At 45.1% G+C, this 27,123-nt stretch overlaps 2 protein-coding genes and 1 long non-coding RNA gene across 8 annotated transcripts in view; 1 reads left to right on the top strand and 2 right to left on the bottom strand.

The window, feature by feature from the left end:
- The first annotated feature begins 319 nt into the window (after window positions 1-319).
- Window positions 320-3,096, top strand: LOC125542968. Of its 3 annotated transcripts, none has more exons than XM_048706203.1 (4): window positions 320-1,035; window positions 1,106-1,214; window positions 1,546-1,691; window positions 2,394-2,598. In XM_048706203.1, the coding sequence occupies exons 1-4, from the start codon at window positions 988-990 to the stop codon at window positions 2,400-2,402; spliced, it is 312 nt and encodes a 103-aa protein (XP_048562160.1). In that variant the 5' UTR covers window positions 320-987; the 3' UTR covers window positions 2,403-2,598. The 3 variants fall into 3 exon arrangements, 2 of the variants coding, with proteins under 2 accessions (XP_048562160.1, XP_048562158.1); XR_007298210.1 differs by adding an exon at window positions 2,678-3,096 and having other exon boundaries at window positions 321-1,035; window positions 1,546-2,598; XM_048706201.1 differs by having other exon boundaries at window positions 321-1,035; window positions 2,172-2,598.
- A 4,660-nt stretch (window positions 3,097-7,756) lies between these two features.
- Window positions 7,757-10,272, bottom strand: LOC125542966 (extracellular ribonuclease-like). 4 transcript variants are annotated; one of them, XR_007298209.1, is made up of 8 exons: window positions 9,790-10,272; window positions 9,622-9,686; window positions 9,468-9,532; window positions 9,271-9,357; window positions 8,978-9,108; window positions 8,508-8,613; window positions 8,220-8,344; window positions 7,757-8,050 (listed from the first exon to the last, which is right to left on the bottom strand). XR_007298209.1 is itself a non-coding variant. In XM_048706198.1 (7 exons), exons 1-7 carry the CDS (start codon window positions 10,207-10,209, stop codon window positions 7,830-7,832), a joined length of 1,095 nt encoding a protein of 364 aa, XP_048562155.1. In that variant the 5' UTR covers window positions 10,210-10,272; the 3' UTR covers window positions 7,757-7,829. The 4 variants fall into 4 exon arrangements, 3 of the variants coding, with proteins under 3 accessions (XP_048562155.1, XP_048562156.1, XP_048562157.1); XM_048706198.1 differs by lacking the exon at window positions 8,220-8,344; XM_048706199.1 differs by lacking the exon at window positions 7,757-8,050 and having other exon boundaries at window positions 8,071-8,344.
- A 14,307-nt stretch (window positions 10,273-24,579) lies between these two features.
- The window catches only part of LOC125542965, a 29,201-nt gene continuing 26,657 nt past the window's right edge, over window positions 24,580-27,123 (bottom strand). Inside the window, exons 3-4 of the long non-coding RNA XR_007298207.1 lie at window positions 26,915-26,982; window positions 24,580-24,651 (exon numbers count right to left, since the gene is read on the bottom strand). This is a non-coding gene — a long non-coding RNA (uncharacterized LOC125542965). The remainder of the gene's footprint in view (window positions 24,652-26,914; window positions 26,983-27,123) is intronic.

The following is a 27,123-nucleotide window of genomic DNA, read 5'->3' as shown; positions in this document are numbered from 1 at the left end:
TACTCCCCGAGGTCATCGGGCTAAGCACCCTCGTTGTGCCCCCTTCATCCCGGCTAGGAAGCGCGCTCTGTTTTCGTTAGAATCCATATTATGTAAATCGCGTTTGTGGAAAAACAAATAATAGTCGTTTTTCCATATACCTGAAATCTGGGTTTTTGAAAAACTAAGTTTTCTGCATACGCGGATTAGTTGGAGTTGCCAAGCAGGATTTTAGTTTTGTTACACTGTTTTCTTAGTTTGTAGAGATCCAGTTTTGTATATACTACCTATTCAAACAACGCCTTAGGCTCTGAGCTGGTACTGCATGGCAAAAAAATGACCAAGTGTGGTAGTTCCATGCAATTAACTCTTTCAGGGGGCGGCCATGGGGAGGGGAGGCGATGCTGTGCTCCGGCGCCGGATCAAGCTGCGGGGGAGGCGGGAGCCACGCGAGGAGACGAAGGAGGAGAAAATGAAGAGGCATGGAGGAGAGGCGGGCGAGCGGGAAGGGCTGGGGCGTCGCCCACGACGCCGAGCTTGACGGCGGCCTTGCGATGGTGCAGTCGGCGAGGACCTGTCGGATCTGGCCGGATCCGGTGGGAAATTGCGCGCAAGCGGCGGATCTGGAAGGAAGACGGCCGGAGCTTGGAGCACAATGGCTGGTGGACGCGCCATGGCCCACGCCGGCGAGAGAAGAGAGAGATGAGTGGGAGAGAAAAGAGAGGACGGGAAGGAGATGAGAGGCCAGAGGGAGAGAGAAGGGAGTGGTGGTCACTTCAACGGGCTGCAGCGTGGCACCGCCCCGGCCGCTGAGCCCGCCCGACCGCCCCATCGCCTAGTCGCCACCCCCACTGACTGCCCCGTGCTCGCCCTTAGACCAAGTCGAGCCAGCGATCGTTGCCCACATCACCGAACCTCGCTCCCCTTCTCCACCCCAGCAAGCACACACGCTTGGAGGCGCCAAGGAGCTCGCCGGCAACACTCAGCAGACGTAGGAGAGCTGCGTGCATGGTGCGTTTGAATGTGCGGACGCGAGGCAGTGGAGGGCTCAGCAAGGTTTGGTTTCGGCTCCAAATTGTTTTCAGAATCATCTTCTAATCTAATCTAATGGCCGTTTCTGCTGCAGTTAGCAAATTATATTGCCTTGTACTACTTTTTAACAACTTGGCTCCTACGAAGACTAATGGAAGGATCATCAGACCAACGTAGTCAAATTGGCTGCTTCAAATTTTTGGGTATGTGCATTGACGGTTTACCTTAATGCCAGTAATTCTTGATTTTCGCTTCATATATGAAATGGTTTAGCTAGCTCTTGATGAATATCTTTCGGTACACCTGTAAGTTCTGTAGCAAATGGTTCTTAGCAATTCTGATTGTACACTGAAATTTAGGTGCTTTTGGAGAGCTGATTGTACAATAAAATGATGTACCTTGCAATATCATTTTTCTCGCAAATGATGAAATTCAGAGCATCTAAGTCTTAAATTTATCTGCTAAAATATTGATATCTATCCTTCATGTTGTCCGGTAAGTTGAGATGTGCATTGCTTAATTATGTGATTACAGCCTTGGAGCTGATCAGCAGCACGCGGACATGCATCAGGAAGCCGACGGACAGCCAGAGCAGGAAGGCGTGGATCTTGAGCTGCAGCGACAACAACAACTTGGGCGTTGCCTGCAAAAAAAACAACAGTTCAAGTGCTCAATCAAGTGTAAGTTTGCATTCAGTCAATTATTGCAGTTCTACAATGACACATTCAGATTCTTGCATCCAAAGTTAGATAGGAACAGGGAAAGAATCTCCAACGCTTATTTACATGGGAAAGAACACTCTTGTAACTTTGGTTCAGATCCTCAGTCTATCTGAAGCACCATAAATTGAGTTTGCAAGCAAAAGGATCACACAATCTGACATTACAAGGAGCAGTCTTTTTCTTCACATCTTTGTTTTAGCTTGCATCCGACAGTTGTGTGATCCAAGATTAGGCAACCAAAACTGAACTTATGACTACATGAGTGCATGAAGAACTGTTAATAACTCCTATTTGACTAATCTTTGGAGATTCTCTGGCTTTGGGGATGGTCCTTTGGCGTTCTATTGGGGTTCTATTCATGTGCACTAGGCACTTCTCAACACTTCAATAATTATTCTAGAACCTCTTTAAATTTGCAATGCTCATCAGATTGTACAGGTTTTGCAGTCAACTATTCAGATTATTGACTAGGGACGATATTTTCAGTCCTACTGAGTCTGCAAAGGATGCGCCAAGCCAAGATTAATTATGGTTTTTGTAAATTGCATCGGTTTACTTATGTACCTGCTCCTTAGATGATTGTGAATTTGTGATTCAGTCGTGGAAATTTTGGTGCTTTCTTGGAGTGTCCTGAAAAATGGTTCAACGCGTGTTTGCCAGAAACTGTAGATTAGCAAGACTAACGAGTGTTGAGCATGTCAATCTATGTGTGGGCACGAGTGAAAATGTAAATCATGTTAGAGACGAGTTTCTGGAAAAAGTCCCGGAGATGCGCTGCTGCTGCTGCTGCTCTTGATAGCCAAAGTGGAGGCTGCAGTTCTAAGACTTCAAGGAGGAAAGGAATACATGGTTGCTTCTTGGAAAGGTGAGTTGTTTCCCTGCAGAAAAATAAATCTCTTAGAGTTGTTTAACTGAACCTGTTCCACTGTCATTGTTGTGTTCAGATAAAAATTGTTATTGGTCACTCAATCCTAAGCTGTTGTGGATTAATTTGATTTGAATTGGATTGTACTCCAAGAGTCCACAAGATGTCATTTCCGAATGTGGTACTAATTTCAGAACATAGCACCATTTTCTAAAAATAAGGCTGGGCAACATGAGCCAACCACATGGATGTTTCAAGAGGAATAAACTCACTGTAGCTGCCGAATTGGTATTAGTAAGTTGCTGTTCCAACTTCCTAGAGAACCACAGTTTTTTTTTTTACTATTATTAGCTGCAGCACATGGCGACAATGACGAGCACTTGTATTTTTAAGTGTTGCACCTCTTTTTCGTTGACCTTTGATTCATGTATATATGTAAATTATATTGAAATGTATCATAGCAAATGTGAATACATAACTCTATGGTTGATGTCTCTATTGATATTGATGTGTCTATTAATATTAAGTTCTTTTTTCATTGGTTTCTTATTTTTCCTGACAGTTATACCAGACTGGGATATATCACCTCCCTACTTTGCCAAACTTTTTTTTACACACTACTTTGTCAAACCTGACACCCACATAACCCTTGCTCACAGTCCAACTATGAACACATCACTTAAGTATCCCACTAAGAATATTTTTTTGCATTGTTAAACGTGCATCGCACGTGCATTGTTAAATATCACATGATGTGGGTTGTGCAAAAAACAGCTGCAGAAAAATATATTTTCAAAAAACAAAACATTAAAAAAATATTATACAGAAAAATGCTATTACACCTCAAAAAACAAAACATTATTGCCCCTAAAAAAACTCTTTGCAAGAAAAGCATCTGTTTGAAAAATGATCTTTTTCATAAATGTGTTCACATTTCATAAAAATGTTAACTATTCTTAAAAAAATATTTCAATTCTTATGTAAACATTACCTTCTATTTTAAAAAAGAAAATTTTAACATTTAACATTATCATTGAAGTTTATTACAATTGGATATAAAATGGTGCATAATGGCACCGGAGGCAGGTTCTGCCCTTTTTCGCCCGGGTGCAACGCACGGAGATGTGTACTAGTAAGGTCAAAACATGATCCGTTGACATCCACTCCGCCAATCAACGCCGGCCAAGAACACCTACCTAGACGAAGCATAGACATAAGCTAGACCTAAGACCTGGCCCTTACTGAAGCTCCACATGTCCTTCACAAAACACTAATCAGCATCGTCGGACCGAGGACAGGAAGGAGACATCTTATTCCATGCCGTTGATGACATCATCGTCTCGCCACTAGCGACCAAACATCTAGATTGAGCCATGCCCAAAACTAGGACGACCCAGACATGGCCACTCTCAAACCAGGGTCACCAAAGCTCGTCGACGTTAGAAGGCATCCAGAGGCGAGAGCGGAATCGGAGGTGGCGGCGCTTACATGGAATTAGGGCATCTTCAGCCGCGCCCCTAGCAAGATCTCTTCAGGTGTTTTTTTTACACCGACATTGAAAAATTGGCCCAATCGCATTCCAGGAGCCCGATTTTCGCCGGCTTAGGCCGAAAACAGCGGCGGCGGACCCAGGCCGAACCCGGCGCGCTGGGGCGTCGGGGCGAACTGTTTTGGCGCAAAACAGCCGCGACCCGTCGTGTCAGCGACTCTACCCTCTTCTCGGCCCTTCGTCATCCTCATCGCCCCGTTTCCCGCAGCGAATCAATGCCAAAGCTGCCGCGCTGCCGCGCCGGTCAGCCTGCGCCATTGATGCCTCACGGGCGGCGCAGTGAAGACCGGATGACGCGCGTCCCTCGCCCTCCCTCGCCCGCCACGCGTACTCACGGCGGCTCGCGCACGGGCGGTGCCTCGGCCTATATAAGACGCGCCCTAGAGCACTCGGCGACTCGTACTCTCTCGCCGTCGTCGTTCCTCCCTCTCCCCTCTCTCGCCGTCTCCAGCACCCATGGCCGAGCGCTTCCCAGGCGACGGCGCGGCGGCGAACGGCTTCGGCCGCCGCCATCTTCACGAGAGCGAGGCTCGCCTCCTTTTCGAGGCCGAGTATCCGGTCCCGCCGGACATGCGGGTACCCGGGGCGTGGAGGATCAGCGCCGGCGGGGTGCCGGTGCCCCCGATACCCACCGGCGCGGCGCGGCGTGCGGAGATCGCACACATCCGCTCGTCCCTGCCGCGTGCGGCGAGGGAGGGGCCACGGTACGTCCCCGACAGCCCGCTCTGGGAGCCCTACTTCCGCCGCCGTCACGCCGAGCAGCTCGAGGCCACCAACGGCGTCGAGCCCTCCGACAGGCTCAACGCCGTCGGCCGGCGTCAGTGGTGGGGCGTGCCCAGGCGCACGTTGGAGGCCGTCCTCGAGTACATCGAGGGCGGCAACACGCCGCGCCTCGAGTACCCCGCTCCCCCGTTCGCCACACGCCGCCGGGGAAGCTCCTGGACCCCGAGGCGCATGGAGACCGGGGGGTCCTCCTCCTCGTCCGGTGGCTCCCCCTGCCTCCACCTCCGCCCCGTCAAGCCGGAGCCCCAGGGCGCTCCTGTCAGCGCGCGCACCCGCAGCTCCGGCATCCGCATCGGCGACTACGCCTCCCCCACTCGCTTCGTCCTTGTCGAGCCCAAGCCGGAGCCCGGCCTCCCCGTGGAGTACGAGGAGATAGCCCGGCGTGGCTTCTCCGACGAGGACGCCCTGCGGTGGGCGCGGGATGACTACCTCCGCGACGAGATGGTCCGGCAGCGCCGGGCCCTGGAGGAGATCGTCGCCCGCAAGCGTGGGCGCGAGGACGAGCACGGCGTCGTGGTCCTCAGCGACGACGACGACGACGCCCCCGGACCGTCCAACCCGCCGCGCCAACCGGGGGAGGGATGCAGTAGGAACGGCAGAGGCGTCGGCGGGGGCGACAACGACGACGACGACGACGACGACGGCGGTGACTACACGCGGTTCTACTGCCTCCTCGGCATGTAGAACCGCGTGGGCGGGCGGCGAGGCGGGCGGCGAGGGAGACGGTGGGGATAGCCCGCGGTAGTTTTTCCCTTTTTTTATAAAATATGTTTAAATTTGAACGAACTCGCCGATGTTTGCGTTAAATTTGAGTCGTGTTTGCGCCGTATTTAACTTTTTTAAAATCCCATGGGGGACCGCGACTGGGGGCATCACGCCCTCAGTGCGCGGTTTAGCGCCGGTGCGCCTCCAGGAGACGATTTTTTGCCCCTCCTGAAGGGCCAACGGCTGGAGATGCCCTTACCACCTTTCTTTCTAAAAAGGTAGAAGGCGAGAGATAATTCATTGCATATTTCTTGTGTTGCTCTTTTACATGTGCCGGATCACAATATGTCTATCCAAAAAAATCAGCAAAAGTAAAAAAAAAACCTTGTCACTAAGCGAGTTGGAACTTGGAAGCTAGTACCCAGTTGGCCATGATCATATCTGAGGAGGCGTGGGGAGCGTTCGAAGTATCAAACGCGCTTCCCGGTCTCGTCCTATCGTGGACAGAGACTAGTCAGTAGTCAGTAGTCAGTACAGAGTCGTGCTTGATGGCTACTACTCCCTCCGTTCTGAATTACCTGTCTTAGATTTGTCTAGATATGGATGTATCTAACACTAAAATGAGTTTAAATATATCTATATTTAGACAAATTCAAGATAAATAATTCGAAACGGAGAGAGTAGATATCAATCATCTCTATACGCACGAACGTTTTTTCTATAAGGTGTTGCTACTTCTTCGACTGAGATATTGCCGGGACTCATTCTAACTCACCGGCCGTCGGATCAATGAAATAATTAATTAAGAGCGTGTTCGGATGCTCTCCGCTTCTCGGCTTCGCTTCAAGAGTTGGTGAAGCGACGCCGAACAGTCAAACTCTGTAGAGCTGAAAATGTGGAGCGAAGCTGGTTGCAGCGCAATTACACGGAGTAGCAATTTCCGGGCTCTCAGATCCTTAAATCACGGAGTTGATAATATTTACGAAGAGACTGCCACTGCCAAGTGAAAACGGTTCGCATGGCCACACCCAACTTGCTCGTTTCTGTTTCCTCACCCAACTCGCTCGTTTCTGTTTGGCTCCATATGAATCGAGAGCTGCTTTCAAAAAAAAAAAAATCAGGAGCAGAGCTACCTACCGAACATATTTTACTAGCACTATTTTCTACAAGGAGCTGCATTTCTGGTGGAGGAGCGGAAGTTGAGGATCCGGAGGAGCTGGACCATTTCCGAACACGTCCTAAATGTTCGTGTTCACGATAAATGCGTTCAAGTTGCATGCATAGGCTTGGGCTTTTTCTATTTTCTTCGTGTGGCCTTTTGTTTTGTTGTATGGGCTTTATCAATAGGTCATCAGGTCTCACATGCTAGTATTGTTATCTTCATTTCTTTTTTCAGTTTTTGTTTTTATTGGGATGTTGTTGTGGCCCATTTCTTTTTTGGTAAATGCATTTGGTTGTACCTTTCCGAAACTGACCCACGTGAGGTTCCTACATAGGCGGACTTTTTGGTTTGATCTTCTTTTTCTCTGGTTTCTTCAAAATAAATTATGTTTTCCCTTTTCTATTTCCTTTCTAGTTTTAGTTTTCTTTTTCTTTTTCTGTTTTCCCATTTCATATTTACTAAACGTTTTTTTTCAATATACATGAATAATTATAAAATCATATACAAATATATAAAAGTACATGTTATATGAAGAATTAAACACTATTTAATACGTATTACACAATTATTTATGCAATTTCTCTCGCGCATAACTATAGTTGCCCACTCCTGGGTTGTGCGTAGTTGGATGTTCACCCCCAGTGTGCAACTCTTTTGCTAAATTGTTTAATATCTTTTTTCAATATTTTTCTTTTGTTCTCTTTTATTTGTATTTTTAATTTCTATCTTTTTTGCCTGGGCTTATTCATTTTTTTCCCGCCCAAATGTGCCTCTGACTACAACCGCATGTCTTCAAACATTGGCAGAGATGGCGGCCTCTGTGATTAAATTCCCCATAGGTTTCCCTTTATAATTTCTTCGAACTATAATATGTTGCATCACATAACTAGTAATTTGTTGTCACCTGCAAGTGTGTTCACCATTCATTTCAAGGAGCTATAATCAAACAAAACAAGAAATACCAGAGAAAATAGGGTCAACCAATGACCGAGCACCTCATTCTCATATTTCCCTTTGTTTTTGTAGTGGAACTCATTGACCCAAGCCTTTCACTATTTTTCCGGTCACACTTGGAATTTTGCTAGGTGTGTTCCTCCATATAAGATTAGCATACTCTGGATGATCGACAAAAGGATTTCGGTTGTGCTGGTAAAGGCTACAAACTCTATCATTCCGACGTTGCTCTGATCTCGATGGTGGATCTAGTTCATTCCATTGTAGAAGAGCTGAAAGGAGGCCCATCCTCCTCCTTTCTAAATAAACAAGCAACAAATATTTGGCATTACTAAAGAAGCAATGCAATGTGACTGAAGTATGAAATAATTGACATATATCATGTATGCAGCTAATAATACATGTGTGTGTCAGGCCAATATATCTCTTATATATCTATATCTATACCAATACAAAAATCAGCACTACCTTGAAATCTGAATGATCTTCTGCAGCCATCTAGCTATAACCAGGCAATTCTTAAACTTAGTTTTATTTCCCTCCCCCGCCGCGCTCAACTAACCCCCTAACAATGTAACCTTTTTGTTGACCCTCTGTACAATGAACATTAATTTTTAATTTAAGAAAGCACTAGGAGCCTCTCCTGCTGCATTGTGTTGCTCAAAATGAGATGATTGGTGAGAATACTACTAATTTATCTCAGCTAGTCAAAAAGAAATGTTATGAAAAAATACACCAGATGTATGAACTACTTACGACTACTTGGCGAATCAGAAAGTTCTAAATGTGGAGCTGCATCTTTTTGTCCGGATCCATAGCTCACAGCCATGTACATCAGGGACCTAGCTACATCTCCACGCACCTGAAGAAAGTAAAAAAAAAAAAAAAAAACCCTGGAAACATTGGTACTCTGAATTGTGAAACCTTACAAGAACAATTGCTCTTCACGTATGGTCAAAGCCCAGTGGTATTCATGTGCAGATGCGCTATTGGACTTTCACTGGTTGCAGTTGACATTCCAACTAATTTATATAATCTGAAACTTGAAACCCATTTTTAGAATAAGTCCCTCCTATTTATGGCACATAAGTGCAGTTCTCAGTTCTTGCAACTGAACATATTGCTAAAAATGAATATCCTAGGTCATATAAAATGTGACACAAATATGGATGAACAATCTTGATAACACATGTGTGTTTCATTATTTGGACAAAGGTTCTTAATACCTGAAAAGGAGGTGCCCATCTTTCACTGTTTGTTTCAGTGTCAGGTGCAGCTTCACGATTTGCTGGCCTCGAACATTTTTTTGACGTAGCAGCACATCCTCCATAATACTTGTTTCCCCTGGACGAGTTCACTGAAACAGGATTTGCATATTCAGATAAACATTTGTTTCTCCTCATGCAAAAACGTGAACCATTAAATCTGTCACTGATGGAGCACTGTTATCGTACTGAAAGAGGAGTTCTGTATGCTCATGGGGTACTTCGGATCAATTATACAGTACAAACCAACTGACCATTAGCATCGGCAGGACGAATGTTGTGCAGATCGGTTAGAGAAGGACGGCGGGTTAGCCCATATGATCGCGGCCAGAGGTGTTCTCCTACACAGAAAAATGCACAAAATATGGCTAGGAAATAACGCAAAGAAAAGATGAACCCATCCTGTCTTGACAAGTCGAGCAAAATTTCAGAATGCAATTACGCAACTCACTGTTCCATCCATCCGACTTGCCTGCCAAGAGCTTCGGCACGGCTCTCTGCGAGTATATCTCGATCCTGGAACAAAGCACCGCAGCTTAAATCAAGTGAGTAACCAAGAGCAAGTGATATATTAGACTGTTATAGACTGTTGGAGAGAAGCATACACTTCAGAGGAGGCTTCTGGGTGGTCTGCATCAGCTGCATCCAGAATCTTGAGCGCTTCCCACACCTACTAAAGATCCATACATCACTTGTAATCATTGTCTGCTCATTCCAACCCAAATGTATTTCACCAAATGAGCACGAAAGCAGATAGCTAGAGGCAAACCAACATCTTTGTAGCGCAGTGAGGCGTGAGGCGAGACGACAGCGCCGAGCTTCGCCATCAGCACGTCACCGGACAAGCCCTCCATGCCCTCGTAATACCTCCGGACGTCTTCGCAGGGATACGGGGTACTCGGCTTCAGACGCTCGCCCATGGAGGAGGCATGGGCAGGGATGATATCCGGAGGACAGAGCACGAGCGCGAGAGCGGCGCCGGCGGCGGCGAGCGCGCGGAGGCAACGTGGCACCCATGGCCGGCGGCAGGAGCGCGCGGATCCCAGTGAGAACAAGATGGACTGGGGTGGTTCCGGGGTGGTTTTCTTAACGCATCGAGCGAGGATTGGGCGGGAGACAGAAGGGGAGCGGATTGTTCTACCGGAGAGCGTGCCGGGAGCGGGGGAGAAGATAACGGCGGCGAAGGCCAACATTTCTTCGTCGCCGCCCGCGGCGGCGGCCGTTCAAAGGCTCCTCTATCTCGAAAATGTCCAAACTTTTCCTGAGCCATTCATTAATTAAGGAAGAGATAAACACCCAAATATCCTAGTAAATATCAAGAAAACAGTAAACAATACTACGACAGAAAATAATATAGGAAAAAAAGGATCATCGAAAACATAAAATTAGATAAAAAATTATTGTCTTTTTTTAACACAGTACAATCGAAGTCACACGAGCATATATTCATCTTTATAAATGCATGCACAACCGTCTTCTTTCTTTGACAGTACAATGTCTGTGAAGCTTGAAAAACACATCGAACTAATAATAGTAAAGAAAAAGACGCGTGCAAATGGCCTTGTCATACCAAAATATGAAGACCGCAATAGGCATTCGCTGCTAGAAACAAGGTCTAGTTATTTAAGAAATATGGGTTGGACATCACCTTCACAACACATGCTTGCGACAATTCACTACTGGTTCAAAGGTTGAGGATGGAACCTTACTAAAGCTGGCGATGAAGACTCGCCACAACGACAAGCAACAAACCGGTTGTGTGTATCAATAGATGGCGGTTGGGGGTCAGTACTAGTGGGTGGGTCGCCAATGGGGCGATGCAATACGACGCCATCACAGATTTCTGTCCCACCATCGAGCGCCTTCCGATTTTTTCGGCCTAACCAACCCTCTGATCCAGCATACTCAACCACTGGTTTCTGGCATGAGGATCAACTACTCTAAGAGTGAGTTGATCCCAATTAACATGGAAGACTTTTATCTCATGCATTTTCTTACTATCCTGGATTGTAAAGAGGGGTGCTTCCCTATTAAATACCTTGGCATCCCTCTGCACCATGACAAACTTAGGAAGGAGGATATCCAACCTCTTATAGATAAAATTATGAAAAGAATTGCTGGTTGGAGAGGTAAGCTCCTCTCTTATAAAGGTAGGCTCGTTCTGATCCAGGCTTGCCTGGCCAGTATTCCAATCTATCTTTTATCCTTCTTCAAGTTTCCAAAATGGGCCATTGAGATGATCAACTCTCAAATGGCCAACTGTTTGTGGAATGATTTTGAAGGCCATAGGAAATTGCATCTAGCCAACTGGAAGATGGTGTGTATGAAGAAAGACTTTGGAGGCTTGGGAATCCCAAACCTCCAAGATGTCAACCATGGAAAATGATCATTGATCACAAGTACATGTCTGGTAAGATTAACATATTTGCTCCTAACCTATCCCCCAGTGCCTCCAGATTCTGGAAGGGGCTGAAAACCATCATCCAAGCACTGAAACTTGGTTATAGGTGGAAGGTTGGGTCTGGTGAAAAAGTTAGATTTTGGGAAGACACCTGGTTTGGTACCTCCCCCTTAGCAGTGCAATTCTGGCCTATCTACTCTATATGCAATGAACAAACCAAAAGTGTCAGGAAGTATGGGATGGTACACAACTTAAGCTCACTTTTAGAAGGAATTTTGATGACAGGCTCATGGAGCAGTGGTATCAGCTAGTGGAGATAACTAGTAGCCTGACCCTTACCAATGAAACTGATGCCCTTATCTGGCAGCTAGAGAACAGGGGAGTTTACTTCACTAGCTCACTCTACCATGTGATTAATTTTAGGGGGGTGCAACCAGTCTTCATCCCCTCGGTGTGGAAGCTTAAAATTCCACCAAAAATTCATGTCTTCCTGTGGCTCCTTGCCAACAACAAACTAATGACCAGGGATAACCTCAGGAAAAGACAGATTATCAAGCCACTTGAGTGTGTGTTCTGCTCTGAGGCTGAAACATGCTCGCATTAGTTTTTTGACTGTGTGGTCTCTAGACAGATCTGGCCTCTGGTCTCAAACCATTTCGGGGTGGATACTGGAACTGATTTTGAATCAGTGGCCAGACTCTGGATTGCTAACAAAAAACACTCTTCCCTCAACACAGCTAACGCTGCTGTACTTTGGTGTATTTGGAAATATAGGAACTCTATGATTTTCAATAACACCTTATGGACGTCCATTAAGCAGGCGACGAGGCTGATTCTAAAAACTATCAAGAGCTGGGTGATCCTGTCCTCGGATGGGGCAGCAGAAAGGCTGGAGGCCTTCAGAACACACCTCGCGACCAATCTGAGGCAACCACTGATGATCAGTGGCTGATCATGAAGCATGCTGGAGCCCCGTTGGTGACTCCATGGGACAATATGAAGATCTCGGACGACGCAGTGGGCTTCTCGTCCCCCTCCAAGAAGCGTTCAGAAGCTACATCGATGCCGAGTCCAACCTCGACCCTGGTGGCTGCCTGGTCCCCTCAAGCGGTGGCCGCACCGCCACTGAAAGCGCGCAAGGCATCCCAGGAGCTTATCTGCATTTGATACTGCGTAGTGCCTGTGATCCGGTTGCATTAATTCTGTACTGGCTTAAGCCATTGCTTTCTTTCTGAACTGCTCCTCTTAGTGAGCTGCTGTAATAACTGAATTTGGTTTCATTAATATAATGGAACCGGGGAGGGCTCCCTGTTCTTCTAAAAAAATCCATCCCACCCCTCCGGTTCCTCCTCACATCTCGTATGCCCCCGTTAGGGTAAGCGGCGCTGCCATCGCCCCCGTCCTCCCCTCCTCCCGGGCCCTTCTTCTGCGTCGGCGTCCTCCTCCGATCTGATGCATCACAACGACTCGCGGCAACATCCAATGCTTGCAACAGCCGTGGATGGTGGCGTACAAGACCTGCGGTGGGTGCCGATGTGCAAGAGATCAACATGAGTGCCACTGTCACGAGATTCGTTGTCAAGGTCCATGTCCTTGATACGTCTCCAACGTATCTATAATTTTTGATTGCTCCATGCTATATTACCTACTGTTTTGGACTATATTGGGATTTATTTTCCACTTTTATACTATTTTTGGGACTAACCTATTAACCGGAGGCCCAGCCCAGAATTGTTGTTTTTTTGCCTATTTCAGTGTTTCGGAGAAACAGAATATCAAACGGAGTCCAAACGGAATGAAACCTTCGGGAACGCGATTTTCTCATCAGATAAGACCCGGGAGACTTGGACCCTCCGTCAAGAAAGCCACTAGGCGGTCACGAGAGTGGAGGGCGCGCCCCCCTGCCTCGTGGGCCCCTCGAAGCTTCACCGACGTACTCCTTCCTCCTATATATATATCCACGTACCCCCAAACGATCAGAAATGGAGCCAAAAACCTAATTCCACCCTCGCAACTTTCTGTATCCACGAGATCCCATCTTGGGGCCTGTTCCGGAGCTCCGCCGGAGGGGGCATCGATCACGGAGGGCTTCTACATCATCATCCAAGCCTCTCCAATGAAGTGTGAGTAGTTTACTTCAGACCTACGGGTCCATAGTTAGTAGCTAGATGGCTTCTTCTCTCTTTTTGGATCTCAATACAATGTTCTCCCCCTCTCCCGTGGAGATCTATTCGATGTAATCTTCTTTTTGCGGTGTGTTTGTTGAGACCGATGAATTGTTGGTTTATGATCCAGTCTATCTATAAATAATATTTGAATCTTCTCTGAATTATTTTATGTATGATTGGTTATCTTTGCAAGTCTCTTTGAATTATCAGTTTGGTTTGGCCTACTAGATTGGTTGTTCTTACCATGGGAGAAGTGCTTAGCTTTGGGTTCGATCTTGCGGTGTCCTTTCCCAGTTACAGAAGGGGCAGCAAGGCACGTATTGTATTGTTGCCATCGAGGATAACAAGATGTTTTTTTATCATATTGCATGAAACTATCCCTCTACATCATGTAATCATGCTTAAGCGTTACTCTGTTTTTAACTTAATACTCTGCATGCTGGATAGCGGTCGATGAGTGGAGTAATAGTAGTAGATGCAGGCAGGAGTCGGTCTACTTGTCTCGGACGTGATGCCTATATACATGATCATACCTAGATATTCTCATAACTATGCTCAATTCTGTCAATTGCTCAACAGTAATTTGTTCACCCACCGTAGAATACTTATGCTCTTGAGAGAAGCCACTAGTGAAACCTATGGCCCACGGTCTCTTTCTCATCATATCAATCTCCATCACTTTATTATTGCTTTGCTTTTACTTTGCCTTTTACTTTTCACTTTGCATCTCTATACCAAAAATACCAAAAATATTATTTATCATCTCTATCAAATCTCACTTTCGTAAGTGACCGTGAAGGGATTGACAACCCCTAAACACGTTGGTTGCGTTGAGCTATTGTTTTTGTGTAGGTACGAGGGACTCGCGCGTAGCCTCCTACTGGATTGATACCTTGGTTCTCAAAAACTGAGGGAAATACTTACACTACTTTGCTGCATCATCCTCTCCTCTTCGGGGAAATCCAACGCAGTGCTCAAGAGGTAGCAAGAAGAATTTCTGGCGCCGTTGCCGGGGAGGTCTACGCAAAAGTCAACATACCAAGTACCCATCACAATCCCTATCTCCCGCATTACATTATTTGCCATTTGCCTCTCGTTTTCCTCTCCCTCACTTCACCCTTGTCGTTTTATTCACCCTCTCTCTCTATCCTCCCTCTCTAATTGCCTTTTTTCCCGTTTCTTGTTTGCTCACACTAATAGAAAAACCCCCATTCGTCCCGGTTGGTAAGGGCCTTTTGTCCCGGTTTGTGAACCGGGACTAAAGGGTCGTTACTAATGCCCTAACCCTTTAGTCCCGGTTCTTACACGAACCGGGACAGATGGGCCTCCACGTGGCCGGTGCGCCGAGCCCAGGAAGGAGGGCCTTTGGTCCCGGTTGGTGGCACCAACCGAGACCAATATGCATCCACGCGTCAGTGTTTCACGGGCTGGGGTTTTTGTTTTTTTTGAAAGGGGGGGGGGGTTGGGGGTTTAATTTAGGTGTTTCATATATTGTGTTAGCTAGCTAATTAATAGAGAGAAGTGTCCTCTCTTATGTCCGTGCTTGGTCGACGCTATATATACGTATATATAGAGAGGACTAGACACGCTAGCTAGTAAGCAAATGAAGGAAACAGAAGATCGTCATGAACATATGCATACAGAGAGAAGTGATATCGACCACCTCTCCTTCTCCGAGAGATTGGTCGAACAACAAGTTCTCGTATATCTATCCGACACTACCGGCTACATATATACAATAATTATCTCTTACAATGTAATTAATGTCCTAATTATATATGAACATAGGGGCCACATAGTATTCTCCGTCTTCAGCAATCACGTGGTCAAGGAAGAATGCCGCCAATTCCTCTTGAATTGCTCGCATAAGATCTGGTGCTAGGAGTTCATCCCGCATCCAAAACATCTAATTTGAACAAGGGGGTTAATACATATATATATATATATATATGAATAAATGAAACTCAACACAAATGATGGTAATAAAATAAAATTATGAATATTATTGCTTACGCACTTCATATTGTTCATCAGAGTAGCCCCGTTCACAGGTCATGTGGCGGATGGACTCGCAAACGTAGTATCCACAGAAATCATTCCCTTGTTCCTGCCACAACCACTTTACAAGAAATAGAGGTCAATCAAACTGATAAGCAAGCATGCCAAATGGTATTGATGAAACTAGCGCTTGAATCACTAGGAGATGCGTGGAACATGTTACCATAGTACTTACTTTTGGGTGTCTAAATTGCAGCTTCTTCGGCAGTCCCGGAACTTTTTTGGTGAATTTTCTCCAAACCCTGCCAGACAAAGAAAACAATTACTTGATATCAGGAAATGAACAAAGTTGCTGATATGGTGGATAATGATCGATTTAACTTACTTCTCGAGCATTTGAATCATGTCCGCATAGTCCTGGGGATCTTTTCGTCTCCTCGGTATCTTCGGCACGATATTTAACCTCATTTGCATCTATGAGATTTGTGTTAATGAACCCAATATCACCGATTTGTCTTTTCTTCAATTCGGCGATCTTCAATCTGCATAATATAGTGAGGATAATTATAAATACATGCAATGAAAGAGCTGACCTATATAGAGAGACTTAATGACAGAAGTAATACTACTTACAGACAGTAGCAAGTGACCGTTGCTTTATCGAGGGCCTTTTAATTGAAAAACTGGAAGAACTCCTCAAATGGAACATTCAACAGTTCAATTCCAACAAGGTCATGCTCCTCTCCAACTCTCAGCGTCAAAGTATTCCTCCCCCCAGACTCTTTGCAGGTTTTCATGTACCGATCATGGAATCTTCGCATCATCATTGTTAGAGATCTTTCATCTTTGATGAGAGGCTTCCCGTACTCGTATTTGTGTTCCTCCACCTCCAAGAACTCATAACGTACATCGTCGGGCAGGTAATCTCCAAGATTGCTATAACCGGGCACCATCCTCGGATCATTAGTAGGCACCTTGAGCGGGGGGCACGATTGGTTCGCTTGTTCGCCGAGCTGGGGAATTTTTTTCCCAGCTCGTCGTGCTTTTAACCTTTGATCACTGACAGTACTTCCTGACCGCTCCGCTTCGACAAATGACTTTGCAATAATGCGGTCATAGTTGCCTTTTGGCGGAGACTTTGCTGGTTTTTTCAGGGCAGCCAGAGTGCGCTTCGCTTTCACCGAATCTACCTTCTCCTCCGGAGGTGGACGTTTCTTTGCGTTCACCCCTTCAAAGAAGTTCCTCACTTCGGCTCGTGCGATCTTGGCGTTCTCCTCTGGGGTCCTCTCGTATGGTAATTTCTCTAGAGTCTTCAGAGAAGGACCGAATCTGTATTGCCTCCCGCCTCTGGCTGTACTGCTAGACGCCGGCAGAGCAGACGGAGCGGCTGCGGCTGTCTTCTTTCCTTGCTTACGAGACGGAGGAGAAGGACTATGACGCGCCGGAGCAGCCGGAGCGGCGGCGAGTCTCTTCCGCCCTTGCCGACGAGGCAGAGAAGGAGGAGGCTGGCTGCTCGGGCGCGCCAGCGCAGGCGGAGAAGGAGGCGGAGTGCCGCCACGCGCCGAAGAAGGAGGCCGAGTGCCCTGATCGTCACTCGCCGGAGGAGGAGGCGGTGGAGGAGGCGGAGTGCCCTGACTCGCCGGAGGAGGCGGAGGCGTCCAGTTCGGAAGGTTGATGAGCTCCTTCCGCCATAGGCATGGAGTCTTCAGAGCAGAACCCAGCCGAGTCTCCCCTTCACCGGTAGGGTGGTCAAGCTGGAGGTCCTCAAATCCCTCCGTTATTTCATCCACCATCACCCTAGCACATCCTTCTAGAATCGTCCGACAGTGAAAAGTTGTGCCGGGTTCAGTAGGAAAAACAGAGCCAACAGTCGCCTTGACCTTCAAATTCATCCATTGCGTCATAAGGTGGCAATTTTGAGACTCCGTGATAGCATCCACGGGATAGCTGGCAGGAGCCGTCAAGACATGCTCCGGCTGAAGCAGCTCGGTGGAAGCCACGCTGCTTCTCCGCCGAGATGGCGGAGTAGCTTCGAGGGAAGTTTTGGCAGGTCGCTTGCTGCGATTTGCTTCTCGTTCCCCTATCGCTTGTATCCTTGCGTGCAGCGCCTGAATTTGGGCATGCTCCACCTTTCTCCTCCTCTCCTAGCATTTGTAACCGCCTGCGTCCGGAAAACTTGCATATCACGGAACGGAGCCTGCCGTGCCTCGTGTCCGTCCAGGGTGCTCAGGATTCCCGAGGGCCATTGTGAGCTCGTCGTTCTCTCTGTCTGGAACGAACGTCCCTTGCTGCGCTGCATCGATATAGTGCTTTAGCTTCTTGACTGGTATGTTCATTTGCTCGTCCGTCCAAACGCATTTCCCTGATACAGGGTCCAAGGTTCCGCCAGCCCTGAAGAACCAAGTCCGGCAACGGTCTGGCCAGTTCATTGTCTCTATGAATGACCTTTCATGGCTGCTTTCTGACACAACATATTGACATCAATTAAAAAATGGAATTGGCTTGTGACAGGAGGCTCTTTAGGCAACACAGTATGAAGTCCAAATGTTTTGAAAGATTGTTTCACATGCTAGGCGCTCTCCTGCTTAACAGATTAACCAGCTGCGAAGACCACCTCTTTGACACATACTCCGATGACGTCTGTTTTGAAATCAACAAAATCCAAGGCTGGAGCAGGGGCAAAAATGGCCCTCCTGAACGTAGATATTGCTTGTTGGGATTACATGCATGGGCGATCTGGACAAGTCGTAATGATTTAGGTTTCCGTAACCGGTTTTCCATTCCCCCTGATCAGGCACTTCCATGGCTTTGTCGCTTATTGTGCATTGAAAGCAGCCTGGAGCAGCCTGGTGATATAACTTTGTCGTTGTTTGTGCGTGTGTAGTAGCCTCGAGCTGAAGCAGAGGCAGATTCCTGAGTGCCAAGTGGCTGACTAGTGGAGCTCATTGATAAGCCGCAGGCCGTACACGAGGGCCTGACCACGATCACCGAGGTATGGTATGCTCTCCTCCTCTCCTTCCTTTCCCTTCCCGCCAAGTGCTTGTGTGCAATGTCACTGTTGTGAAGACCATCATAAGCTTAATCTGAAGGCATTCAAAGTTGTAATACACTTATTACCAAGTTAGATGTTGCTTGGCTTGTCTATGTTGTAAATGTGATCAAGAGAGAGATTGGAATTTGAAGAGGATGGTGAGTTCCACAGTCTAGACAACCTGTCATACCTGACTGACTACATGTCGTGTTAAATTGGAGACAAAGATAGCAAATTTATGATGGGACTGATGCTTCGCAGGAAGATGGCAATTTTTTTTATCTTGAACTTGTGACCCTTTAGGTTTGATCTTGTCTTGGTGCTTGGATTTTGTTGCGATTTGATGCTTTCGCTCACTGGTGATGTGACTATGTTTTGGTGTGTGTGCAGCCCAGAGCGGAGCAGAGGTTGATGCTGATTCCTGAATGCCAGGTGGCTGATTAGGTGGTGCTGACCAACGCGTGGAGCTCTACTGGCTCCCAAGAGTGCAGCCAGATGTATGTTCCTACTGCCAAATCGGGCTTCAACTCCTCAACCTCATTGTCTGTCTGTGATAGGTGCCGCCGCCCGCCACTTCCTGATGCTTGTAAATAGAGTAGCAGGTGAGTTCATTCGTAGCTTCTTGTCCCTGGTGGTGTGATTATTTGATTATAGCAAGCATTCTTGTTCACGGGGAACATCTGTAAAATCATGCCATGTTTGTGTGCTGCAATCCGAAGCATGGAGTCAGTATATGCTGGTGTGCCATTTTTGTTGATCATGTGGTGAAGTAAGTTTAATTGCTAGTAGATAGATGTTGAAGTGGCATCCTGAATATAAACGCTTGCATCGCACCAACGGCCGTTGTGGTTAAATTGCTGAATGTTGAAGAGGATATTTTTATTTTTGCTGTCACCGTGAGATTGAGAACGATTCTCAATATTTTGCCGGCTGGCAGTTGTTTTGTCATGTGTCCTCATATTGCCGGCTGGCAGTTGTTTTGTCATGTGTCCTCATATTGAGCGGTTTCCTTGTGGAGAATGGTTCTTCTGCACCCACTCTCAGTGCATCCACACAAGAAAACATATCAAAACATTTCAAAAAAATCTGAAACTGCATGGAAATGATCATCAACAAATATTAGAGAGGCTTGCAAAATTTGGTGGTCAAATAACATTCGAAAAACTCTCTACAAGAAAGACAAAATTGCAAAATCTGCTCAAATAGTGTACTTATATTTTGACTAATTTTCAGTGAATTTGTTTTTTTTGTACAGACCTCCTCGAATGTTATTTGACCACCAAATTTTGCAAGCCTCTCTAACATTTGTTGATGATCATTTCCACAAAGTTTCAGATTTTTTTGAAATATTTTAGTATGTTTTCTTGCGTGGGTACAGCGTGGGTACATCGAAGATGGGTGCAGCCACTATTTTCCCTTCCTTGTGTTGTGTTGTTGGCGAGAGGGACCCCTCTCTTCTTTCTTGGTGCAGAAAAAATAGAAGCATATGAGAAACATACATGCAAATAGACGTGTTGAAGCTGCAAGTACGTACGTACGTGTGCATCTGAGAAACATACATGAAAATAAGATGAGCCCTATAAATCGAAAAAATCTTTATCTAATAATAAAGCAAATTGGGTTTCTTCCGTCCGTCATGGCATTTTTCAGAAAAGTTCCTCTATTTCAGAGAATTCAACCTGCAGTCCTGTTTTAAGTTAAAACGAATCATTATTTTCGTATTTTACACAAAAGTCCCTATCTTTTCTTGAAATCAACCCGCCGTCCGGATTTAAGTCACACCCGAGCCGTTATTTTATATTTTTTGCAAAACCCCCTAATGTTTTAGGTAATTCATCCGCGGATCATATTTAAGTCAAACAAATGCTTTTTAAAATCATCCATATCTTTTAAACCGTAACTCTAATTTGAACATGTTATATATGAATTTTGATTAGAAAAATATGTAGAATATGAATATGAGATTATTTTTACCTGTTAAGTATTTTTAAATATTATTTTAAATATATTTGAGTCAAATCAAATGATTTTCTAAATTATCTGTATCTTTTAAACCATAACTTCAATTTTAACATATTATATATGAAATTTTATTAGAAAAATATGTGGAATCTAAATATGATGTTAATTTTACCTGTTAAATATTTTTAAAATATTGTTATGAAAGCAAACTTATAATTTATAGCGCAAGATTCGATTTTTTTTCATACCGGCGGCGATCCGGATTGCAAATAAACACCCTACCATAACCATATACGGAAAAGAAAACATCAATAACTACACATGCATACCTCTGAAAAATGTTGCAAGGGAAAACAATAGATTTCTCATCGCGAGAGTGAGAGAAAGCGAGCGAGCGAGCGAGAGAGAGAGAGAGAGAGAGAGAGAGAGAGAGAGAGAGAGAGAGAGAGAGAGACGCCTTAGGATTAACCATATTCAACACACGTTTTTGGTTGTTTTGTGTGAACACCGAGGCCATCGCCGGCGAGGGTGAGAAGGAGGATAAGCGGCAACACAAATATGATGCCTCGCAAAAATTAAAGGAGATGGACCTACTGTGATCTTGAGTGATGATTGTTGAGTTAAAAGCGTGTGTTATGTTTTCTCTCCCGTTGCAATGCACGGGCTCTTTTGTTAGTAATAATAATAAAAAGATAATCCTTATAAACCGGAAAGGAGGAAGTATGCAATTGGCTGCATGCACTTTTTCTCTTGTGGTTTCCCGAGTCCAGTAAACAGCCAGAGGTTGGCATGCACTAGGTGTTGGGGCGCACCCGTGGCGCGCCTCTTGAGGGGGGAGCTGGGCGGTGCCTGGTTGTAGTCGACCCTTTAACACTTTTTTCTATTCTAATTAGCGTTTGGGATGATTGCTTTAATTAACAAACTTAGCAGCAGAAATAGTATATATATATATATATATATATATGTGTGTGTGTGTGTGTGTGTGTGTGTTCAAAAGCTTGTGATAGGGCCAAAAGAAAACCATAGGTTGTCACAGGATAGAGCATAATTGAAAGTACTTAGTGCTAGATTATATTGACACAGGGGTTGCAGTGTCTTTGATGGTGCATCTAGAGGCGGTGCACGATGAAAACCAGGCGGCGCCTTCAAGTGATCCTGAAACCAAATGCACAGACGTCTCTTTCGCGAATGTTAGCACGACGACGAAACTCAGACCAGTTGGTGGGTATAGTGGCCCTCTTGTCGAAACTAACGTTAGAACACCGGTTTCCAAAGCTGAAATACAAAGTTAGTTTCAGAGAAGCAACATAGTTTACTATTAATAATATATCATGTAATTATTAGTCCGTGTGTTCCATAAGAAAATACATTATCCTGCTAAAACAACCAAGCTGCGGCAGTAAGAAAAGTACCCAGGAACACATATGCAGGAGGTGATTATCAAAACAAAAGGACTGGTAAATTTAGCATCAACAAATGTATAATTTTTTGTTTTCAAATTCATAGTTTAACTCGAAAGCAAAAAAAGATGGGCCAGAAATCAACATATGTTAAACTGGTGCTGCCAACAGTTCTATAGTTAATCGCTAATCATCAATCTAATCTAATTTCACTGCATACTCTTGTTGGGGAACGTAGCATAAATTCAAAATTTTCCTACGTGTCACCAAGATCTATCTATGGAGAGATCAGCAACGAGGGGAAGGAGAGTGCATCTACATACCCTTGTAGATCGCTAAGCGGAAGCGTTCAAGTGAACGGGGTTGATGGAGTCGTACTCGTCGTGATCCAAATCACCGATGACCAAGTGACGAACGGACGGCACCTCCGCGTTCAACACACGTACAGCCCGGTGACGTCTCCCACGCCTTGATCTAGCAAGGAGAGAGGGAGAGGTTGAGGAAGACTCCATCCAGCAGTAGCACAACGGCGTGGTGGTGGTGGAGGAGCGTGGCAATCCTGCAGGGCTTCGCCAAGCACCACGGGAGAGGAGAAGGACTTGGGAGAAGGGGAGGGCTGCACCAGAACATTGGTATGGCTGCCCTCCCACCCCCCACATATATATAGGGGCAAGGGAGAGGGGGAGGCGCAGCCTTGGCCCTTCCTCCAAGGAAGGGTGCGGCTAGGAGGAGTCCCTCCTCCCCAAGGCACCTCGGAGGTGCCTTCCCCCTTTAGGACTCTTCCTTTCCTTATCCTTTGGCGCATGGGCCTCTTGGGGCTGGTGCCCTTGGCCCATATAGGCCAAGGTGCACACCCCTACAGCCCATGTGGCCCCCCGGGGCAGGTGGCCCCACCCGGTGGACCCCCGGGACCCTTCCGGTGGTCCCGGTACAATACCGGTGACCCCGAAACTTGTCCGGTGACCAAAACAGGACTTCCCATATATAAATCTTTACCTCCGGACCATTCCGGAACTCCTCGTGACGTCCGGGATCTCATCCGGGACTCCGAACAACATTTGGTAACCACATACAAACTTCCTTTATAACCCTAGCGTCATCGAACCTTAAGTGTGTAGACCCTACGGGTTCGGGAGACATGCAGACATGACCGAGACGTTCTCCGGTCAATAACCAACAGCGGGATCTGGATACCCATGTTGGCTCCCACATGTTCCATGATGATCTCATCGGATGAACCACGATGTCAAGGACTTAATCAATCCCGTATACAATTCCCTTTGTCTAGCGGTACGATACTTGCCCGAGATTCGATCGTCGGTATCCCGATACCTTGTTCAATCTCGTTACCAGCAAGTCTCTTTACTCGTTCCGTAACACATCATCCCGTGATCAAACTCCTTGATCACATTGTGCACATTGTGATGATGTCCTACCGAGTGGGCCCAGAGATACCTCTCCGTCACACGGAGTGACAAATCCCAGTCTTGATTCGTGCCAACCCAACAGACACTTTCGGAGATACCCGTAGTGCACCTTTATAGTCACCCAGTTACGTTGTGACGTTTGGCACACCCAAAGCACTCCTACGGTATCCGGGAGTTGCACAATCTCATGGTCTAAGGAAATGATACTTGACATTAGAAAAGCTTTAGCATACGAACTACACGATCTTGTGCTATGCTTAGGATTGGGTCTTGTCCATCACATCATTCTTCTAATGATGTGATCCCGTTATCAATGACATCCAATGTCCATGGTCAGGAAACCGTAACCATCTATTGATCAACGAGCTAGTCAACTAGAGGCTTACTAGGGACATGGTGTTGTCTATGTATCCACACATGTATCTGAGTTTCCTATCAATACAATTATAGCATGGATAATAAACGATTATCATGAACAAGGAAATATAATAATAACCAATTTATTATTGCCTCTAGAGCATATTTCCAACAACTCTATAGCACTGAAAGCATATTGATGAAGTGACAACAAGTCCATATCTCCAAAAACGACAACTCCTTGTAAAAAATTCTTTCCCAGGATAAGGAGGAGCATCAAATAATAAACATAGATCCATGCTGGTAATATAAAATGCATAGGTCCAACATATCTATTAATCCATCTAGCTAGAAGCCTAGAACTTCATATACATGTTCCAAAACAGTGAAATAGCAAGATCCAAAACACAAAATCAGATCCATGACTATGTATGTGTGGGCTCCAGTCACAAATATGTTGGAAAAAATATTAAGCATCGGCTGGAAGCAGTGTAAAAATTCAGAGACGTTCATGGCATTGTAGAAAAAGGATAAAATGCCTTCCTTCGCCAAACCAAATGGACATGGCTTGCTGATCCAAACCCGAGTAGCTCCCAAATTCTCTATGTTTTGCTGCATCAGGGTAGAAATGAAGGAGAAGAGACACGAGAGAACAAATCGCTCAATTCATTAGGACTACAAAAAAGGTTCTTCGGGAATATATATGTTTAGAAAAGCACATACCACTCTGTCTCCCTCCGAAAGCCACCACGAGCAACACCACAATGCACGTCCAGAGCAGCACGGTGGTACCACCCACAGGCTAACCCATGCCGCCGGCCACGCCTTCACGAAAGCGCCCATCTGATCGGTAGCGCCTCGCGGGGAAGATCCGCAGAACAATAAAAGCAACTACATTCTTCGGCATTATATTTATGTGTACTTGATGTAGAGAGAAAGCTACAATAAATACATGGCTCTTCTAATTGGTAAATCTGCATGGATTATGTAAACATCAACCAGATTGGTGCACAACACTCCCTAGAAACATCTATCTAAGTAAATAGCAGTAGTAGAAAAAGGGGCTTTTGTCCCGGTTGGTAAGGCCCCTTTAGTCCCGGTTTTCGAACCGGGACTAAAGGGTCGGTACTAATGCCTCTCCCCTTTAGTCTCGGTTCTTACACGAACCGGGACTAAAGGGCGCGGCCACATGGAGCTCCACCTTTAGTACTGGTTGGTAACACCAACCGGGACTAAAGAAAATTTTATGATTTTTTATGATTTTTTTTTGATTTTTTTAATTTTCAAATTTCTGAATTATTTTAACCTCTAGTGTGTAATCACCACCCCTCATCACTGCTCAACTTATCCTCTAATTACCCCTCATCATTCCAAATCATCTAACTTCCCGAACGGTCACCCATCCTCCCACTCCCCCAGCCTGAGCACGCTTAACTTCCGGGTTCTATTCTCTCTCGTTTCCAAGTCTGCACTTGTTGTTTTCCTGACAATAGTAAGATGTCAATCCTATTAACCTTCATGAATTTTGCTTGAGCATGAAGTGACACATTTCACTGTTTGAGTTTGAAACTATTGTTTTAAAAACAATAATTATTTAGTAACACTAATATTTCTTGAATAATTAGTTTGACCACAGTTTGACCAGATTTGACCAAAATTCAAAATAACTGAAATAATTATTTAGTAACACTAATATTCTAGAATAATTAGTTTGACCATTGTTTGACGACAGTTTGACCAGATTTGACTAGTAATTTTTTCGATTTTTTCCACTCTAGATCTTAAAAGCCCCGTAACTTTTTTTTCTGTTAGGTTTTTGAGAATTTTGAAAATGTTTAATGGGGTTCCCCGTTAAATTCGGATGTAACTTTTTGAGTAGATGATTTTTCATATAAATTTTTTTTAATCCGAGTTCGTATGCAAAAGTTATGCCCATTTTACAAATTCCAGAGAGATTTTGCAAATAAAGTCGAAATTCATATTTGTAAATTTTCCCAACAAGTAGACCACATATCACATGGGAAACTTATTTTATTTTATTTTTTGACATTTCCATCATTTTCTTTTGTTTTTTCTAAAACTGAAAAGGCGGTCCGGGGGGGGGGGGGGTTTGAAAATGGGACCTTTAGTACCGGTTCGTGCCATGAACCGGTACTAATGCCTCAAAACCCATTAGTACCGGTTGGTGGCACCAACCGGTACTAAAGGTCTAACCTTTAGTCCCGGTTGACCTTTAGTCCCGGTTGGTGCCACCAACCGGGACTAATGGGCATCGCACCCTTTACTCCCGGTTCGTAGCACGAACCGGGACTAAAGGGCCCAGGTGAACCGGGACTAATGCCTTAGCCGCACGAACCGGGATAAATGCTCACGTTAGTCTCGGTTCTTGACTGAACCGGGACTAATGTGAAAACTGCCCCGTTTTCTACTAGTGTAGGTACAAAATCTCCTATAGTAAACCAGAACGAATGATTTAGGATCAGTAAGCATACATATTCTAATGAACATAAAAGAAACCCTCCCTAGAAACACATTCTGATGCAGGTGCAGTCATCGTGACCTTCCATATAATTCAGGACAGAAACATCTATCTAAGTAAATGACAAGGATAAAGACAGACGAAATTAAGTTGATTAGCTTGTATAAGTAAGGATAGTGGCGAGCTCAGGTAGCTTTAAAATATGTTTTTTTAGAAGAAATTAAGTTGAGTATAGTTGTATATACCACCTGAAAATAATGCCTTTAGTATAAACTATGGAAGCAATTTCATATGGCATCGCTTAGGCCGAGTTTGGCATTGTATTTTTTTTTTCAAAATCATACTACTCTAAAATCATAGTATTGTGATGATGAGTTTCATCAACCACCAGATGTGTATTTGGGAGGAAATTTTCAATCTGTAATTAATTTTTTACCTACGAAATCAGAACTTAAACTTTGTTGTTGCTTCAATACAATAAAGAGACCTGCCCATTCAGTTTTAATTTGCAAAAGAATGGCTTTCGTCACTCAGTTCTCTTTCTAAAACTGAATGTCGCAACTAATCACAAACCTCACACAATTTGACCAGTAAAGCTAAAAGGACGATATAAAATAATGTGTGCATCCATACGTCAAGTGCAAACTATGAAATAAGTGTCTTAATATAACTTACGTTGTTCATAGTTTGCACTTCATCAGAATCCAACGGCTCAGCTCAGGCCATCAATGGAAATCTAAACACTGATTAGTAAGGAGGTTAAATACATTCTATACAACAAACTCAGTACACTTCCAGATAGTAGTATCCAGCTTTAAGTTCAGACATTAAATATAGAATTGCATCAGCCATTTTGGATAAACAGAAAAGCATACGCTATTCTA

This window comes from Triticum urartu, chromosome 3 (genome assembly GCF_003073215.2).
Source record: "Triticum urartu cultivar G1812 chromosome 3, Tu2.1, whole genome shotgun sequence".
NCBI lineage: Eukaryota > Viridiplantae > Streptophyta > Magnoliopsida > Poales > Poaceae > Triticum > Triticum urartu.
Note: the sequence above shows the minus strand (reverse complement) of the source record. Positions and strands in the feature narration are given on the sequence as shown.

Excerpts from the sequence above, each read along its gene's own strand:
- LOC125542968 (XM_048706201.1), top strand. The coding sequence starts at position 988 with ATGGTGCGTTTGAATGTGCGGACGCGAGGCAGTGGAGGGCTCAGCAAG. Across the intron at positions 1,215-1,545 it reads TGGCTGCTTCAAATTTTTGG|CCTTGGAGCTGATCAGCAGC; the intron begins GTATGTGCATTG and ends ATGTGATTACAG. Across the intron at positions 1,692-2,171 it reads GTTCAAGTGCTCAATCAAGT|GTTTTGCAGTCAACTATTCA; the intron begins GTAAGTTTGCAT and ends CAGATTGTACAG.
- LOC125542966 (XM_048706198.1), bottom strand. The coding sequence starts at position 10,209 with ATGTTGGCCTTCGCCGCCGTTATCTTCTCCCCCGCTCCCGGCACGCTC. Across the intron at positions 9,358-9,467 it reads CAAGTCGGATGGATGGAACA|GAGAACACCTCTGGCCGCGA; the intron begins GTGAGTTGCGTA and ends TTTTCTGTGTAG. Across the intron at positions 8,051-8,507 it reads TTCTGATTCGCCAAGTAGTC|AAAGGAGGAGGATGGGCCTC; the intron begins GTAAGTAGTTCA and ends TTGTTTATTTAG.